The sequence below is a fragment of the Clinocottus analis genome, unplaced genomic scaffold (assembly GCF_023055335.1).
Source record: "Clinocottus analis isolate CAN_PGR_092001 unplaced genomic scaffold, fCliAna1.0.p SCAF_20, whole genome shotgun sequence".
Classification (NCBI taxonomy): Eukaryota; Metazoa; Chordata; class Actinopteri; order Perciformes; family Cottidae; genus Clinocottus; species Clinocottus analis.
In genome coordinates, this window is record NW_027175932.1 from 10,994,938 (window position 1) to 11,014,379 (window position 19,442).

General features: G+C 46.2%; 1 protein-coding gene across 1 annotated transcript in view; it reads right to left on the bottom strand.

Moving 5' to 3' along the window:
- The window catches only part of LOC137791642 (proton myo-inositol cotransporter), a 51,083-nt gene extending 33,075 nt beyond the window's left edge, over nucleotides 1–18,008 (bottom strand). Inside the window, exons 1-3 of the mRNA XM_068586742.1 lie at nucleotides 17,163–18,008; nucleotides 8,814–8,973; nucleotides 7,077–7,282 (exon numbers count right to left, since the gene is read on the bottom strand). Of these exons, the coding sequence (XP_068442843.1) occupies nucleotides 7,077–7,282; nucleotides 8,814–8,973; nucleotides 17,163–17,778 (982 nt within the window). The 5' untranslated portion in view covers nucleotides 17,779–18,008. The remainder of the gene's footprint in view (nucleotides 1–7,076; nucleotides 7,283–8,813; nucleotides 8,974–17,162) is intronic.
- Between the last annotated feature and the right edge of the window lie 1,434 nt (nucleotides 18,009–19,442).

Genomic DNA, 19,442 nt, shown 5'->3' on the forward strand with positions numbered 1-19,442 from the left:
AGCACCAGAGGAGTTTCATAAAATGTTCAAATATCCTGAATTATTAACGACTAGTGGGAGAATTAAGACCGCGACGGAGGTAGACGCTGAAACTCCCTCAGACATCCATCAGGTGTGTGTGTGCGTGTGTGTGGGTGTGGGTGTGTGTGTGTGTGTGTGTGTGTGTGTGTGTGTGCCTTGTGTGTTGGTGAGAATAAGCAGCAATAATAATAGCATGAAATTAATAATTTAGAAATGCTCTGCCGGAACGTAAATGCAGCAGACTTTTGTTGACGGCTAGAAACAATCAAGAGTCCAGCAGGTTAAAGAGGAAACTATTGTAATTAAATTCACTTTGACAGGCGTTGTAACTTTAAATCAGTCTCTACTTTCTCGCTTTCCCAGCTTTCCTATGAGGCCGTATTCTTTCTTAAACAATATACCGACTCATCCTGATCCCTGGCTGCTGCCTGTTTGCCTAACGAGACATCTTATGTAATGCCATGATTATAATGTGCTAAAGTGATGCTTGACATTGAGCAATTTCTCTCATCTCTCCTTTTCAAATCAGAACTGGAGGAGCAGACTGAAAGTACTCTTTCTTTATAGTGCACGCTGAATCTTTAAAGCTGCACGGCTTCATATTTTCATATTAACGATGGACCACAAGGACACATGTAATATAACAGGCGTTGGAGAGAAGGACCGCTCTGCACTTCCCCTCAGCGCCGTGCAGCATTACTTACATTACTAGAAACTGTAACGCTGAAGTACTCTTAAAACGGCCCCAAAAATACATAAATATATATTTTGCCGTTTACAATTTGAAACACTTCCCACCTAAAAGTTACTTTCTCAATCTTCCTGCTCCACACCGTTGATGCTGCTGTATGTTTAGCTCCTGCTGTCTCACTCAGGGTCCATGTTTCACTGTTCATGTGCAGTCAATGGTCTGAGCTAACGGACCTTTTTAAGTCTAAAGACAGACGTACCCGCAGCGTGTTTCATACTCATGAATAGACATCCATAGTGTGGCCTCATCGCTTCAAGAAAGAGCCATCTGAAACCAGAGCTCCCGCGTGTAGTGAACGCTTTAATAACCAATAATCCTCTCCAGAATGAAACAAAATGTCTCTTCTATTGGCTTTTCCTCTCAACGTGTTTGCTGCAGATGAAAAAGAGAAGGAATCCATGTAACGTAGCTGTAGTTTAGCTTCATCCTGCCGCCGCGCTCCCGGTCCGTTCCTGACCTTTGTTTTTCGTAGCGTTACATCTGAGTCTGCTCCGCGTTGCCTGGAACGAGCCCTCCGACCAAATCAATGCGTTCAATACGATGCGCCGCGAGGTTTCTCATGAAGAATGGCAATTTAATGGCTGACGGAGTTGGCCCGCGATATTGCTTCTCCATCATAATTGCTGCCCAAACAGCTCCATTTTCTCTTTGACCTCTCCTCCCCCCTCCTCTCTCCTCCTCCCCCCTGCTCCTCCTCCTCTCACTCCTTCGCACCTCTCATCCTGAAGAGACGCTAATCGCAGCTCATTGACTTGAGGCTCATCAAAAGATGAAGTAGCTGCTGCGAGTTTCTACATCCTTCTTCCCACACAAGCGTCGAAGACGTTTAAGCACCAAGACGACAACAAGTCAATAATCTAATCTAATGGAAATAACCGGCTTGAAGACTGGGAGCTAACATGTGTTAGAACGTGATAAATGTGTGACAGAGAGGGGAGAGAAGGAGGTTCACACGCACTTTAATCACAGCGGGGTCCGAGGTGAGAGGAAGAGGGAAGTGAGAAGTGTTGTTTCCATGGCAACCCGGGTGTCAGCCGAGGGGCGTGATGCCCAGGTGAGAAAACATTCATAAAGTCCCCCAGTGTTCAGGTCAAGACCACCTGAACCGAGACCGAGGCACGGCCAAGACCAGGAGGCATCGAGACGAGACCGAGAGGAGTTGAGACCGAGTCAAGACCGAGTCAGGACTTTAAGACCGAGTCAGGACTTTAAGACCGAGTCAGGACTTTTGAGACCGAGTCGAGACATGATGAAATGTCCTGGCACTGGAGAAATATCCACGATTCAATAAAAACACCCACGAAACACAGATGAGGATTCCTCTTCATTCACCTCTCTTATTGAAATATATACTTGTCTACATGTGTAAGTGCAAGTGTTTCGTGAGAAAATGTTTCGAATAAAATCCCCAAAATGTATTGCTGATGTGAATTATATCAGGGGGAATTTCCCCTGTGTGTCCTGAGAGCTACCACAGCAACGAGACCGAGACGAGACCTTGGAAAAGTGTTCTTGACCGAGGCTGGTCTTGAGTAACACTGCACACACACACACACACACACACACACACACACACACACACACACACACACACACACACACGGGGGGGCAAAGAAGAAAAGTGATGGAACAGCCTGCCATTCTTAAAACTCACCTCATGGCCTTCCCATTGTATGTTTATCCCAGTACTATTTACACAAACAGCCTCATAGAGCACATGTACAAACCCCTCACCCTCACATCTCTGTATTTACCTGGTCATCGTGTTGGAGAGAGGAGGATCCCTTGGACTTAACCCTTCAGCTGAAGAGGTGTTTCCTAAAAGGCCTCCTGATTTAAAATACTCGTACAGTAGATTAACGAGTGCTTCCTCCTCACCCACAGGAGTCTGAGAGCGTCTGCAGAGGCTCTGGTACCTGCAGGAGGAGTCTACCCTTCATCATGACCACTGATGTGACACTTTATGATTATATATCTAAAATATTCATCTGTGATTCATGCTAACCTCCTCTATTCAGATGGCCCTGTAAGGCAGCATCAAACCCAGTTGCTGTGACCTGAACCCTGCCGTCTATGAGAACACAGGTGTGCGTTTGCTGTCACCTGAGGCTGACCGGGCCAATCAGAGGAGTCTTTTGAACCTTCCTGCTCCATCTTTCCGTCTCTCTGTCGGCCTGTCTGGTTGCTAAGGCGACAGCAGGTCGCCAGGTCACGCGTCAGCCCGAAAAGAGAGCGTGCAAATTGCAGACTGCTTTAGCGGCGCAGGCAGGAAATGATGAGGCAGAGATGGCTGCTGTTGAAGGATGCTTCACTTTGGGAGGGACTTTGAGACCAAACACTATCATTTAAGAACTACACTGAATTTAGAAGAGGAGAGACACGAGCAGCGCCGCTCTGCCGAAAGGTCAGAGAGTTTTAAAGATCAAATCATGTCGGGTCATGTATTTTCTGCCCTTTCTGCTTGATTCCCCACAAAGTTCCCTCTGTTAGAAGTGTCAAAACTTCCTTTTTGTTCGCCCGGGTTTTAAATTGATATTTTCTAAGCGAGTTGACAAAATGTAACAGTTTGAAAATGTCTGACGTGCACCTTTAAAACCTGAAGCTGCTACATGATGAACGTCAGACGAGAGCTTTGATTGTGAAGCTGGAGTGAAGTAGAGTCCACCTGAGCAGGATGAAGCCGCTCTGTGAGTCTCTGTGTCGCACGAAAGGAGCCGCTACCGCTAACAACCCCGACCCACGGCTCCGCCACGGAAGTGTTGCGTATTATTATCTAGCGTATGTTGGTATTATCATTGTTTCTGCGCTTTATTCCAACCATTAAAGTAGATGTGGGCATTCTTTATGGGTTTTTCTGTCCCCAAAAATTGCTGCTACCCATTCTGGATTGAGCTAACATGGTGTTTTATTATATTAGCGAGTCAAACATTTCCTCTTTAAATTATATTTTCAATAGTTTGTGCAGATTTATTTTTTAAAAAGACAGCTTCTGACGGCAGGAGTTTCTTCATCTGATGTCATGAAATGGCAGAAATCCTCTTTTGATTTGTTCTAAACTCGCATTCGTCTCACTTTAAATCCATCTGCTTTCCACGTAATGTTCACTTTTTTCCAATTTAGAATGAATTTCATGGCAACAAATGAGTTATTGTTTCTCTTGACTTTGTCCTGTTTGGTGTGTTTTCTCTGCTGGTTTTGTTTGTATGTTTTATTCAACACTGAGGCGATGCAGCTCAAGAAGCAGAGAAGGTCAGAGAACAGAGAACTGCCAAAATGTAAAAAAAATATGTGTTGCGTTGCGTTTAAGACATGCTCATGGATCCGGCCTTGAGCAGTGAATTTACAGCCCGATCCCCACCACAAATCCTTCTGATATTCTTCAGGTAATAAACAGCATAAACTCGTGGCGACGAGTCTGCAGAGTGCACAAGCTCTTCCACGTGAGGAGGAACGGCCGGTGTGAAGGTTCAGTGCGGCGTGCAGTGTGCTCGGAAAGTGAAAAAGTGATCCGTCCTCATTCTGTCCCAAACCCACGGCGAGACGCAGGATAACGGCAACATCTCCGCGGGGCAACCGGACACCAGCTCCATTTCCTGCCTCGAACCACAGAGAAGCAACTCAGGCCAAAAGACGACAGTCCTGAAAGTCTGAACATCGGATCCATCGGATCCATCGCATGAGTTACAGTGAGGAAGAGGAGGAGACGGCGGAATGAAAAAAAAAGGAAAGTGCCGGACTGGACGCACACGGAGCCCCGCGAGAGGGCCGTGTGGTTATGTGTCTCCTCTTCGCAGCGGGCCACATGGACCCGCGGGATCCATGCCACTCCTCCTGGAGACACGGCGTTCTCTGTTGTCAAGGTTGATTAGTTGCAGGATGAATCCAATTTCCTCTCCTCTCCTCATCCTCCCTCTTTTTTTTTTGTGCTCTTCTTTCAGCCCTTTGCCCACTTGTCCTCTCCTGCCTGTTAATCGACTCTCCTATCTCCACTCTCTTTCCCTCCATTACTCTCTCCCGGCTCTGCTCGTGGCAGACAAACAGTGGGCTCTGGAGGGAAACTTAGACAAATGTTAAAAACAACTGACAACAACACACGAGCATCACTTTGATGTTCACAGAAGTAGAAGTCGTCATCTCAGGCTTGGCTTCGCTGAGGAAAAGACATTTTCACAAAACCTAAACTATCTCAAAGCGTTTTTAGGAATTCAGAAATAGCTGACATCTGAAGAAAAATGTCCTTTCCACTTGAAGTTACTTGAAAAGGTTAAAAAACAACATTATTTGTATTTGTGTCTGGTTTCCATGCAAAGTGCAGCTCTGTCACGACTGAGCTTGAAGCTGACTGCAGATGTTAACGGCTGAGCAACATGTAATGTTGGATCGCTCTCGCTGTCGAGCATCACGTCCTTCTGGAGCACCGACGGTTCCCCTCCGAACCTCTTCGGTTTCCTGCTGTGGACCATTGGTGTCTGCCCCTCTTTGTCATGGTGTACCACATGGATCAGTGCTTATGTTTTATTTCATTTGTTCATTTTCCCTCTCAAACCCAAAAAGCACAGATTGTCTCATCACTGTCGCACAGCTGGTGATGTCCTGTTTGTCTACTCTAAACAGTCTCGAGCATCTGATGGCTCGTAAGCTATTACAAGCTAATTATTACCTAATTCAAACTAAAATGTAGCTTCTTGTTGTGTCAAACCCTACGCTGCGTATGAATCTTGTCATTATTTTCGCTGCCGTTGGGTCAACTTTTTATGGAGGCAAGGTCAAGGAAATGTTTTCTTTGAGAGCTTTCTAGACCATAAATAATCCTCTCCGTGTTTGATGAGCCTCCACAATACAGAGGTTCGATTTACATGTTGTCATATTTGAGGTGGGTTACCTGAATTGAAATCTAAACTCTGATATAGCAACTTGTCATATTTGATATCTGGATCGCGGGGCAACAGTTGAAAACTTGCCTTTTGGATTAACGCGTTGAAACTGAAATGACTACATGGCACTTTTTAATCCAGCTTTAGGGAAAGTAACAGTTTTGGGGATTAGATTCAAATTCACATCACAGCAGCAATTATGACACCACATTGGCTTTGTGTGTGAACATGCATAATGTCCCTCTTTTGTAGACTTAATTGTATTCCACTCTCGCTTTCCCAAACACACATGCACAAACTAAATATGGGCAACTAGATAAAGGGGTATTATGAAATATGGGTAAGAAACAAGGGTAAGTTTGTATATGTTGTACTGTGTTCAGGTGGGGTAAAGACCAGCCTGAACAGACCGGACTGGATGGACCGCACACACCATAATCAAAGATTTCCCAGTTGTCACGGCCCGGGTTATGAAACAGCAATATTAGCAACTAAAGATCAGTTACCACCTCGCTCAGTACTGTCTGCTCACGCTGGCGAAGCCAAGCCGAGGCCAGACCACACAATAATTGACCATGAAGTAAGTCTTTTCTATTTACCTCCTCCACTTTTTGTGCGACCAACAATCTCCATTTACAGCGCTGATTCACCTTGTTGAGAGCCGAGCGACCGCCGCAAGGATTCGACCTTCATCCGCTCCACGAAAGCTTCCGCAATATCGCTTCAACAAAGACACCGCGGGGGAGCGGACGGGCAGAAGAACTCGGGAAAGTCAAAAAACCTCGTCAACGGAGAATCCTGAGAAAAGAGGCCTCAAACACTTTGATTGGCAGGTCACCATCATCGCCCGGGGAGCCAAGGGAATGGCAACGGAGCAACTGTTGCGTCAGTAGGCATGAACTCTCTCATCGGGAGAGGAGTGAGTGAAGAGGAGGCTGCTGCCTTCGGGGAGCTCGTGGCTGTGACTCGGCTGTGAGGTGTTGATGACTAGTCCCTTTCAAACATGTCATATTGGCCTCGAGGAGCGTCTGTGTAAAGGTGACGAGTGACCTCTGACCTTTAGCAGTTACCCCGACGCGAAAGAAATGCCTTCAGCAAACTACAAAGTGGACAAACGGCTTTGCTAAACAACCTCAAATGTTAGCGATAGACCAGAATGACTAATATGTACTTAATTTCACCTTGTGTGCATCTTCTGCCTTCAGATCCATGCAAAGGCAAGAGCAGCGTTAATTGATTTGTCAGTAAGATTATAGGCCTTCCTCTAAATATCTGTGGGTAATTCATACTAAATTGATTGGAGTAGGTACTGTTGTCATTGAAAATATCACCAGAAATAATAATAAAGAAGGTTTTATAGCATAAAAGCAGAAACAAAATGGCCGTGCTGCTCTCTCGCCCCAATCCTCCCTCCCTTCACCCCCCTTTACCTCCTCCGCTGTCCTCCTCCTCGTCGATGCTGTTCTTGATGCTGTCGTACTCCTCGTCGATGTTCTGGTTGCCTCGGATCTGACTGAGCACGCGCCGGGCCTTCTGGGTCAGCCCGCGCTGGATCAGCCAGCGAGGGCTCTCCGGCAGGAACAGGAATCCCACGAACTGGATCACGGCGGGGAGCACCGACAGACCCAACATGTACCTGGAGACATGAGAGGGAGGAGGAGAGGCTTGGAGTGAGCAAACTGAGAAACTCCATCGCCAGGTGTTTTTGGAAAAGCTTGGCTTCTCGGTTGAACTACAAGTAGCGCCTCGGGGTCGTATGCCTTCGCTAGCCAGACAGGATGATGTCATCACTTCATTATTTTTCTTCCCGGGTGGACCTTCGAGCCAAATTTAAAGACATTTGCTGGCGGTTGTTCCTGAGACGTCCCGTGAATGGACCAGACGGACATACCGACAGCCCGAAAACATTATGCCTCCATCCGCGGCTGTTGCCGATGCGGAGGCATAAAAAGGTTGCTCGCACATTGAGTTTATGTTAAAATATTTTATTATGCCAGCAAAATGCATCCGGTACTTCAGTTCATTAAAGTTAAACACTGGATAAAATGTCAAGGCTTTTATTCCCTTATATCCTGCTGCTTAAAATAACCCTCGCATTTACATACACATTTTAGCATTTCACTCTGACCCTTAAACGCAGCACATGGAGTGTTGGAGCGTACAAAATACTACATTAGTGCTGCACATAACTCCAAAAATATAAATCGCTTATTTCTATTAGCATGACAGAGAACTTTTACCCGTAGAAAACCAGTGATGTACTGAAATATTACTGTGTTGAGACGAAAATTGACTTTCTGTATCCGCTCACACACTCAATTTTGCATTTGGTGAAGAGGTTGTTCTACAAATCCCAAAATTCATGTGTTGAAGGCAAAGAATGAGAGTGTACGGCACAAAAAAAAGACTGCGATAATGATGTGAGAGCGCTTTATCTTTTGAAGAAGAAGAAGTGGAGAAGCAGCTCAAAGCTCCGAGAGTAGGGAAAAAAACAAACCTTCCATTTTTCCTGAAGTAAACACCCAGACATTTATGGCTTTTCTTCCTTTGCGCAGGCAAAGACGTCAATCAGACAACATTCACACTCGAAACTCAATAAGCGTCTCCTAAAAGCCATTATCACGTATGAATCACAGCAATCTAGGTGCTTTCTAAAGCGATCTCGGCAACCTCCGTCAGGGACGCAGTTGAAGCGAGTTCTTGCCAAAAGGACGATTCTTATCTAAAGTGTCTCGCGGCTCAACATTCAAACACCCTGGAGGCTGTAAACCTGCGTTCAGTGTGACAAGCGGCAAAATATGCACACAGAAGCAGAAAAGACAGCGACGAAGGACAAAGACAGGCAGACTGTATCTTTCAAGCGTACAGCGCAGCTGCTGTCAGCAAATGTTAAGGGCTGACCTGCGCATGTGTTGACATTTGGAATGAGGGTTTGAGCCGGCGCGACTTTTTCTGGCATTTGATTACGAAAAGAGGCGGCTATCATATCTGACTGTATGACCGTCGATCATGAAGGCAGATGGGGGGGGACCTTTGAAAAGTACCTCAAGTGTATTTATGCAGATCAGAGGGATACCGTCGGGGGTAACTTAAAACATCCTCTGTGTCTGTGTGCTTCTGTGTGTGTGTGTGTGTGTGTGTGTGAGCTGTGCGTCTCCGTGTCTCACCTCCAGCCATCGCGCTGCAGGTAGCTGAAGGCGCCGTCGACCAGGCTGGCAGTGAACTGTCCACCGGTGATGAAGAGGGTGTTGACCGTCACCAGCTGACCCCGGAGGTGAGGCGGAGAGGTCTCAGCGATGTACACCGGCACCGTCATGGAGGCGATACCTACACAAAGACAGGGAGAGAGAATCTTCTCAGCGAGGGGAGTCGGATTGTGCCTCTTTGTGTAGATGTTCTCAAAGTGAATGCTGGCTTGCAGGAAAAAGGAGCTATTTAAATGACATAAATGTAAATATGAACCCTTTGGGGCAGGTTTATAAGCTGCACTGTGACAAATAAGCAGCGCTAACATTAACTATTCAACTGAACTTCACAATAATTCAAATAACATATTGGATAAAATGCAATATTAACTCCTTTTATCCTCAGAATGGTCACAAACATACTAATGCAGCCTCACTATGGGCTCTGTGGTGCTGTCCTTGAGCTGGAGGCTAACACTGCTCACATGCGCTCAATGACAAAGCTAACATGTATGTTTACCATGTAAACAGGCATCTTAGCACCATTCGCTAATTAGCACTAAATACATAACATGGCAGAGGTTGTTGGGAATGACATTAGTTTGGTTCGATTTTGATCACAAACCACACTGAGAAAACCATAAGACGCTGGATAGAAAAGTCAATCACAAACGTTATTTCACTTTAGGAATCAATCCTGACAAGTTGACAATAACTCAATTAGAAATTGTCACTATTAGGTGTTTTACAACGTGTTTTACATTTCATTATTATTACTGATTAAAACTATTTCAACAGTCTCCATAGTCTGTGATGAATTACTCATTTAAAATGACTGCGACCTTTGACCCCGACATCAACAACAGCAGCAACGGCGTCTTGTGGACACATCTCAGTATCTGGAAAACATCCATTTATACACACACACACACACACACACACACACACACACACACACACACACACACACACACTCGCTCCTAGACGCAGCACAGTGTGTGTTTTCCTGGGATGTATCTGACAAGGTGCAACGGGGCCGCAGCTTTCTGCAGCTGGCTCCCGATAAGCTCTATTAATAGTCGGCCGCTGCTTTCTGCACCCCACCCTCACCTCTCCATCTCCCCTCCCCTCCCTACTGCCACCATCCTGCCCTCGACGGCCGCCATGGCTACCTGTTGCTATGGCAACACACTTGCCGGGAAACCAGTCTCCGAGCGGGCACCACACTGTGGCAGCGCCGGGAAGGGAAATCTATAATTGAGTGCGAGGGCTTCTTTTTTTTCTTCTTCTTTTTCCCACCGAAGAGAGCGATTTGTGAAAGGAAAGCACCATTAACTTAAAAAAAAAAGACTATGTTTTCTACACTGTGTGCAATTCCCAAAGTGAACAGTAATGGTGCAAAGCCGCGTTCGGGTCTTTTATGCTCCACTGTTGAGAGTTGAGTACTCAGGCCGTGCAGCCCTGCAGCCTGCTGGTACAACCAGACATCAGCCATCTCTTACATCTACACATTGATTTCTTCACCCGGCAAACAGACCCTCAGGATCTGGACCCTCAATCTAAGTTATGGCTTAAAAAAAACAAAAACAATAAAGGATTATCATCAGAGGGTTGGACATCCGAGATCCAGATCACCAGAGAAATCGAATCAACTGCTCTTTGGCATGAAGCCTTGTCTGCTCGGGCTAATTTGATGGAAATCCCTTCATAAGCTTTTGAGAAATGCTGCTGGAAGACAGACACGAGGAGAAGAAGAAAAAGACAACTCATATTAGTAGCAAATGCAGTGGGATTTTGTACATGCGCATGTCCAGTGGCCTCGTGGCAACGTGGGTTCATCCACCTGTTAGCACATAACTGAAATGCCACGCTGGACCATCTCCTGGGCGACGAAGCATCCTCCTTTTGCTCGCGAGGGCCACAAAAATGCGGCTGTAGACTCTCGAATTTGTTTGTCAAACATTACGTGCCATGCTGCAATGGCTCATGCAGTTCGCTTGAAAGGAGATGTGACATATTAGAAAACCTATCAGGTTTGAGTCTAATGACTCAACGGGTAAACAGAGCAGAAAAAGACAGATTTCATGCCAATGCACAGACAGAAAACACCCCAAAAAAACACCATGAAATCTGTTTCTCGCTCTTTTCTGTCTGGCAACTTTGCACGTAGGTTTGTTTACTCCGACGACATTATGCAGATGCACACACACACACACACACACACACACACACACACGCAGGTGGACACATGCAGCCATCTTAACAAACGGGTCCCAAAGTCCTCATCTGCCGTAATGCCTCGATCTATATTCACCTCATGCAGCCAGACCCCTTCATCCTCCCTCGATGCTAGTTTCCCTGCATGTTCCCGTGTCGTACATCGCCGCCATATGCAACAGCAGCTTGTGTCAGTCCAAGCCAAGGCGGCTGCCACACACAGCCCATATGCCTTTTGAGTGTGAGCCCACGGCAGATGTTGATGCCTTTACTGAGCAACGGATCATTTCCATTTCACATCCTGCTGCAGGTGGTCACAGAGAAAGTATGTCCGCACACATAAAAGCTAATACTATTACAGGGCGGTAAAAACGGCCGAACACTGGACCGTTTATTGACCGTCTGAAATGAGTTTTTGTCTTGCATTGGCTTTTAGAGCGTGACCACTTTAAAGCTGCTGATGCTATCATGTTACTTGTCGGATGTCTTCCGTGTTACATCAAGCAAAATTACATTATTTTTTTCCAATTGAGATAGTATTATGCTATATATGAATCAATAAATGGCAAATGTTTGTTCCCACGTCAAATGCAAATAGTTTGCGGGTTGGCGAACCAAACAGCTAGCTTTGGTTAGCCAGCTGGTTGCCCGGATGTATATGTATACATCTTTAAAGTTAAGTAAGTAAACTTATCCTGGAGGCTGTTGAGACCAACATTGTTTATTATTCATGTCAAACAAAGTTTATTTGGAAAGCTTTACGCCTCATTTATCGTCCCGCTTGGCACCGTAGAGCGAGCTTCTGCAGATGATGTGCAAGCTCCGAGCTGTTGGTTGTATTATTCTCCGAAACGCCAAAGGGCAAACAAACAAAATGAACTGTGAAGAATCAAAAAGACAATGAGTGTAAACTAGGATTGCCTGTAGACTTTAGATGCATCAGCAAAAAGCCATAAACCAACCTCCACAAGGCCGAGAAGGGATTGTAATGATCTGTAAACTCCTATTTCATATACTGTACATTAACTACTTTATGGTATTTGTTTGTTTTTTTACTTTTTACTTTTCAATACATCTGAGTCATCATTTTCTTCCAAATGATGATGAAAAAAATAGTAAATAATCAAAACAGTAGCATTTAGTATCAGTAGTCTGAATGAGAGTATAAACTCTCACCCTTACAATCCTGAACATCCACACTAACACATGCCCATACACTTACACAACCATACACACACATACCTGCACAGCATACCCGTCTGTTTATTTATGATATTTGTAGTCCTGTAAAGTCAAGTACTACTACATGCATTGTCAAGAAACGCAGGATGACTATCCTTATTTGGCTGGGAACGTACACACGCCAATGGATGTTCCTGTTTCTAAAGCATATACAAACAAATTGCCTTCTTTGAATAACCCCCAGATAGTATAAATAGTGCTTCTTTTAGGTGCACTACCAAGTGCTGCAACCACTTCACTACAGCGAGTACAATCTACGCTTTAGGCAGCTTGTGCTGGTTGTTCCAGTATGCTGTTTAGCTGGAGTCCTGTTTCAATCTCTACAGCGGAGCTGAACCGTCAGTCTTCTTTTGGTGGGACTCACAGAGACGTGTTTGAAGTGATTTATACTTCACACATTATCGTAAAGTACATTTGGAAAGCTTCTCAAGTCATCACGTCCCTCTGAATTTGTCCCCTGGAGCTGAAGCTCCATTGAAAACAAGCAAAACGACTTCAACCAAAGGTCAAGTTGCTTCACTTTGGTCGAAAAGATGAATCTCTTACAAACACATTCGCCGCGTGTTCCCTCTTTCTCGATAATGAGCTCTCTTTCAGCACCAGCAGACAGCTCCCAGCACTGCGTTCTCAACACACACACAAACACACACACACACACACCCTCATAAAGTCATCGCCTGGCCACGCTCAGCCTCCGAGCAGCACAGCCCAGTTAAACAGAGAATCTGTCTGGTCTGGTGAAGGCAGCCTCTGGGCACGTAGTACAAAACTCGGACTCGACTCACTTGATCAAAGAACGAGGAGGAGATACTCCAGCAGACCTTCTGTCACCGCGACGTGGTAAAGAGACAGGCGGGGCCGGTTCTGCTGCTTAGCAGCTGGTTGTGATGGGGGAAGCTAATTAGAGGCTAATGGAGCATCCTTGAAAACGCGCAGATAAAGCGAAACCTCCCCCAGATAACGCCGTTGTTGACTTTCAAATGGGTAAGTGGTGTGAGTGGTGATTAAATTCAGTGGTAAAAGCAGGAGAGGTTGTGTCCTTTGTTAATTCAATTCAATAAGTGTGCCTGATTTGACATTGGACTTATGATGTAACTTACCTTTAGAGATAAGTCACATGAAGGAGGACTGAGTTCTTATAAAACCACACGGCGACGAAAAAAACCCGTCAAAATGCACAAATGTTGAGCCAAAAACAACTTATTTCTTAAACATGAGACATTTTAGTGATGTGATATTTGCATAACAACGGTAATATGGGCATTAATAAAATCAATAAGTCTATATTTCCACCCGGTTCGGCTGAGAATTGTGACTAAATGATGTAAAACAACGTATTAGTTGTCAAAAGCTCCAGGTAATAATTAAATGTTATCACAATGTAATTAACGGCACCGATCCTACGCAGACGCTTTCCGTCTGCTTTCTCCAAGGATTCTGAATTGGCAACTGATAATTTAGCCTGGAAAACGTGATTATGTGCACGCTGCGAGGGCGTGGGCTTGTGCGTACGTGTGAGGGAATGGATTACGACTAACGAGGGCTGAAGGCATCGGAGAGGATTTCTTTGGAGAAAAAACATTTCATGGCTCCTTTCAGCCCTTTACATCAAACACAGAGAGCACAGAGAGAAGCCATTATTTTAGAGCGAGGTCTACGGCAGGCCAAGGGTCACGCGACATGACAGATGGAAAGGGCCAAAGTGGCTAGCTTGCTAGCTTTTTACTTCATGAATCTATTTTGGGATTTTGCCGCACAAAAATACTAATTGCAGGTTAAAGGAAGACGTATTGTCACTGTCAATATTCAATTCCTACAGAAATGTATCTTCTGCATGGCTACATTTCAATATGAACGGATGAAAAACATCATCATTAAATCCACAGCCAGAGTGGTAAAATAAATGCAAAAGTAGCGTGCGTTAGCAGATTGGCTCGTTCTAGGTCGGCTCCCCCCGGCTGTCACTCAAGGGTCTAGTTCAAGATTGTCTGGATTAAAACGCTTGATTAAAAAAGAACTCTCCCTCCACATCACAAATCACACATCCAAGATAGATAACAAGAGTGGATTTCTCCTCCGCGATTGAAACATCTTTCCATAAATACGTCCCATGCAGCGAGGAAACCTCTTAATTTGATGGGCTGGACCAGGATTTATAACATGACTGGTTCAATACCGCCTGTTGGCTCCGACGAGCAACAAGCTGGTATCGCAAAGCGGTCGCCGAGCTCCGTCCAAAGGTCAGATCAACAACCAGCGCCCGGGCGCAGGAGAACTGGACGCGTATGTGTACGTTCAGAGAGGAAGGGCTCGACGGTGTGCGTGGCCTTTCCTGGTTTGACGAACAGCTCCGATTGACCTTTACGGCGAGTTCAGAAATGTTAAGCAATTGGCTTTTCCCCGAAATGCGGCGGCCGCGTTAGGGGCGACGGGCTCGGGGCCGAAATAATTGCGTGCGACGAAAAAAAAAAAAAATCTGCCTTATTAGTGTCCCCGCCAGCTAATTGCGATGCCAGGATCTGTTTCATTATCCATCAGGGCCGCCTCGCGCACGCTCCAGTAATGAAGACGACCGCGTGGGAGAAGATTGTGACGGCGTGAGGGCCAGGGGTTACTCATAATGTAAGAGCTGAAATGACCTGGGTGAATGGTTTCTCCATATTAGCAGAATGATATTAAAATGAAGCGTGTAGCTGCTGCTGCATTTTCAATCAGCACTTCACATGTTTGAGGGAAAGACAGTCTCATTTATGCACTTTTCCCTCTATATTTTAATATTTTTCATTTAAATTCATTCTCTCCATCACATTTGATGAGTGGTTCTCAACAAATACAATCCATAGACTGGCTGTCGGTGTTGCTATTGATGACATCATGGACTACGTTAACACAGTGGTTGGGGACTTTTTCCAATAGGACTGGGGGCCTTTCTGTTGCTTCCACATGGCTCTCAACATGGCGACGGCTGAGCCGGCGGCTCGCGGCTAACCAGCCAGCGGGCCACGCTCACGTGCACGAACATGCACTTTAAAGTGAGCAGAGCACAGAGAGGCTCTGATTACAGCACTCACAGATGGAGAGCGGCTTCGTTCTCTGATGTCTTAACAACAGCAAACAGTTGTTTGCTGCAACATCATTATCTTTAAGTATGTTTCCAGTGGTAGAACATAATGAATGTCCATCTCCAATAGCAACAGGTATGTACATATTTCAAACAGTCAAAAGGAGAGGCTTTATGCGTTTGCACGCAGGGTATCTGAAGATCTTCAGGCTCATTTTGGACCCTTCACAAGCATCGTTAATCTCTGATTGGATTCTGTCTTGTCCGGTGAAAAAAAGCATTTTCCACCGATGTGTAAGTCACACAAGCTGTTTCCATCACAGGAAACATGAAGCTTCAATTTAGTTTCGGCAACGTTTTTAGTCGTTTCGTTGCGCCCAAGTTTTGCTTATAGCGGCACTTCCTGTCAATCACCTGAAGTTGCTTGAAAAGCCAAAAGAAAAACTCACACGCGCGCTATAAATAAATACTGATGCAAATCAGAGAAGTATTCCCAGTATCTCCCTACTTGCTATTTATCCAGCGGTGTTTCCCACCTGCTGGAAGATTAGCCAGGAAACATTCATCATCTGACTCTTGATGCCAGATTAAAAAAAGAAAACACTTGGTTGATTTATACACCTCACAGCAAGAATCTAAACTACAGCCATTTATCACAAGAAAGAATTAGAAACGGTAATCAAAGGGGTCTGAAGGCAAATCTTGGTCAATAATTAGTTTGTAGAGGAAAACACAGAGCTCTCCCCTGCAGCCAGCGATGTTTATTAAAGAATCAAGCCTCCCCTCTGTTCCCAGCGCTTTACAGAGGACGGAAAAAGGTCTGCAATTCCTCCACGTATCGCCGAGGAGAGAGAGCTCACTACTCTCAGAGGTGGTGGCCTACGAGTGCCATCGACGTGGCGCTCAGCCTGGAAAGCCAGTTTTACCCGTCCTTTCCACAGAGGATGTGAGTCATGAGTAAGAGCAACCACTATAAATAATGTGGGGTGCGTATTTCTGATCAAAAGGCGTGTTGCATGTGTACAGGAAGAGAGCAGAAGGAGGAACAAGGGAGATGATTCTGGAGATAATCACGCAGGGAAGGAAGAAGTAGAAAGGAGGTGTGCAAAGGTATTATCATGGCGGAGGAAGCAGGGAAGGAGCCAATCAGATAAATGTAACTCTGACATCAGCGTGCGAGGAAGACGACCTCGTCGACACCAAAGGGCCCCTGCGCGCTTTTGAGCTTCATCTTCCTTTTTGGGGCATGCTGTGATAATATGCCCTATTTTATTTATCATTCACAGTTGTCTTTCTCTAATCACTTAATGGCATCCAACTAAATCTAATGATGATCTTCACGATGATAATAACAAAGACAGCGAGTTGTCTTTAACAGCCAGTGGCATGCAGACGGAGCCAGCAGAGGGGCCCACGCTGTGTAATTAGAAGTGTGGGTGATTGCAAATATCAGACCTGAGGCGAGGAGAGGCAGGAAGAAGACGGATGCACACCGAAGAGCCATTACATGTGGCAGGAGATAGTTCGACCTGTGACCTTAGGGGGCAATTAAGCTAATCCTGACCTCTGAACTCTCTGATGGGGAGCAAGTGCAGAGGAAATGTTGACACATAAATCAATAAAATATCACTATAACAGTAGTGCTGCCAGAGGGGATGGAGAGAGGGTTTGAGGGGGGGGGGGGGGGGTGCTTTCCATTTAAAAGCAACTTTATCTACATCAAAGTTATGTGTCGGCCTAAGCCAAACCGGTTGGGTTCAAATGAAATGAATGCTGAGTTCAAAACTGGGGTTGTTGAGCACATGTCTTACCGAGCCCCACGCCGACGATGAGCCTCCCCGCCAGGAGGACCTCCCTGCCGGGCGCGGTGCTCAGCACGACCCCCCCGACGGCGAAGAAGAAGCTGGCCAGCAGGATGCACACCCTGCGCCCGAAGAGCCCGTTGAGGAAGCCGCCCAGCAGGGCGGACAGGGCGGCCGCGGCCACAGTACTTGATATGAGCACCTCCTGCCACAGGGCGCTCAGGTCCAGCTCCCTCTTCAGCAGGAGCATGGCCCCGGATATCACCCCGGTGTCGTAGCCGAACAGGAACCCGCCCAGGGCGGAGAACGCGGCCAGGACGTAGACGAAGCCCGGCGTGACATCCTGCTGGAACTGCTTGCGCGCGGCTCTCTCCAGCTCCCCGGTGGAGGAGGCGGGCGGCGCTGCGGGCGCGCCGGCGGCGGGAGCCCCGGTGGCGGCTGCGGAGGAGGAGGCGGAGGCGGAGGAGGCGGAGGAGGCGGAGGCGCCCGGGCTGCTGATGCTGGCGCTGGACGGAGCCTTGATGAGACTCCGCTCTCCTCCGTCGCTCACTTTCTTCCTCCGCTCGCCCATCAGGTTGCTCATACTACGGAGGCTGTAGTCATGGTCGACCTGCTTTCGCGACATATGGGAAACACAACACAGGACGGGGGGGCTGCTCAGTTGTATTTGATGCTGCAAAAAGAAAAAAGAAAAAAAAAGAAAAAAGAAAAACACACTTTACTGATTCACCCACCCCGCCCTCCCTTCAGCTTGGAGCCCCCCGCCGCGTTAGCTCTATCCACAATCACTCCCAAACACAAAGTTGTCTCCCCCAGCCTGGTGCGTGTCAGCGCATCACATCCCCGTGGTCCTGATGGGAGAGTTGGAGAGGAGTGGGGAGGAAAGGTAAGATAGGAGGAGTGTAGTGGAGCACTTCGTCACTACGAGCGTCGGCGTGACGCAAAGAAAGAAACACTGTTTTGGAAGCATGATGCCGGAGTGAAGGGTTTTCAATTCAATTATATAGTTTACTGGAAATGATGTTGTTGTTTTTTCAAATTAAATATAGGGTGTGCGTCGACTGTCGGTTGGTGCACATGTTTAGGTGCATGAACGCAACATCTAAGTTCTGACAAAGTAGAGTAAAACATTTGTTTAAATGCAAAGCCTACTTATAGATACAGATACGTACAACATGTCAAATGAAATATGAATATGAAGCATATGTTCTTAACAATAAAACGCATTTCACATGGGGTTCAGCCACAATGCATTCCCCTCCGAGCCGCCGCCTCAGGCATAACAGGAAAACGACTGCCCCCTGCAGGCCTGACTCTGGTATTACAGGTTTGACTTACTCAAGGTAAACGCACAGTTGGGTCACGTGACGTGACAAATATTGACAGGCCCACGTCCAAGTTAATTACCCAACCAAACAACAAAGTTAATACCATAGATTGCAATGAAACCAGGCAAATATTTACGTTGTAGAAGCTGAAACCAGTGACCCGTTTGCTGAAACGGTGACCTGAATGGCTTGTTTGGTCAAAGTATCTGCCCTCATCCGAACCAAAGATAACGTCTAACTCCCTTATTGAAGCTGAAGGCGGAACGAAATGTCTCCACGAGCCCCAATGTAAACCCTCGTCTGTCTTGTTCTGCCTCTTTCACACACTCAACCATTATCGTTCCTTGCCTTTCTCCATTATTGATCAGCAGTGAAACGAGTAATCTGGAGTGGACATGCTGCATGGCTGCAGCGTGAAGAAATGACCTGGCTGTAAATGCATTAATGTGTGGAGGGAGAATCAATATGTGGACAGTGGTGTCACACATAAAAGGAGAATCTGTACAGCACGATAATGGCTTGTGTTTGAGCCCATTAGAGAAGGAGGGCAAGAAGGGGAGGGGCCTCGGGGTCGGGATGCAATTCTGCTGGACAGATTCTTCAAAATTAGGGATCACAGCGAGAATTTTGTTGACTGAATCTTTCACCAACATCCGCTACTCTTTCCTCACTTGGACATTTGCTGTGCAGAATTTATTCCAAAGAGGGCATGTACATATAAAAAAAAAACCTTTGAACTACTGGATATGGGAGAGCACACAGGTACTGCTGACCTATGACCTCAGAAACCTGGCCATGAAGCATCATGGGATGTCTCCCCCCTTCGGTTGGATGCTAACACATAAAACAAATCTAAGAGTAAAATGAAGAGTTACATCAGGAACACACTTAAGCATCAACCTCACCAGAATGTGAGGTTTTGGCCAATGCATGTGTTTTAAAGTTCACAAGAGGTGCGGCC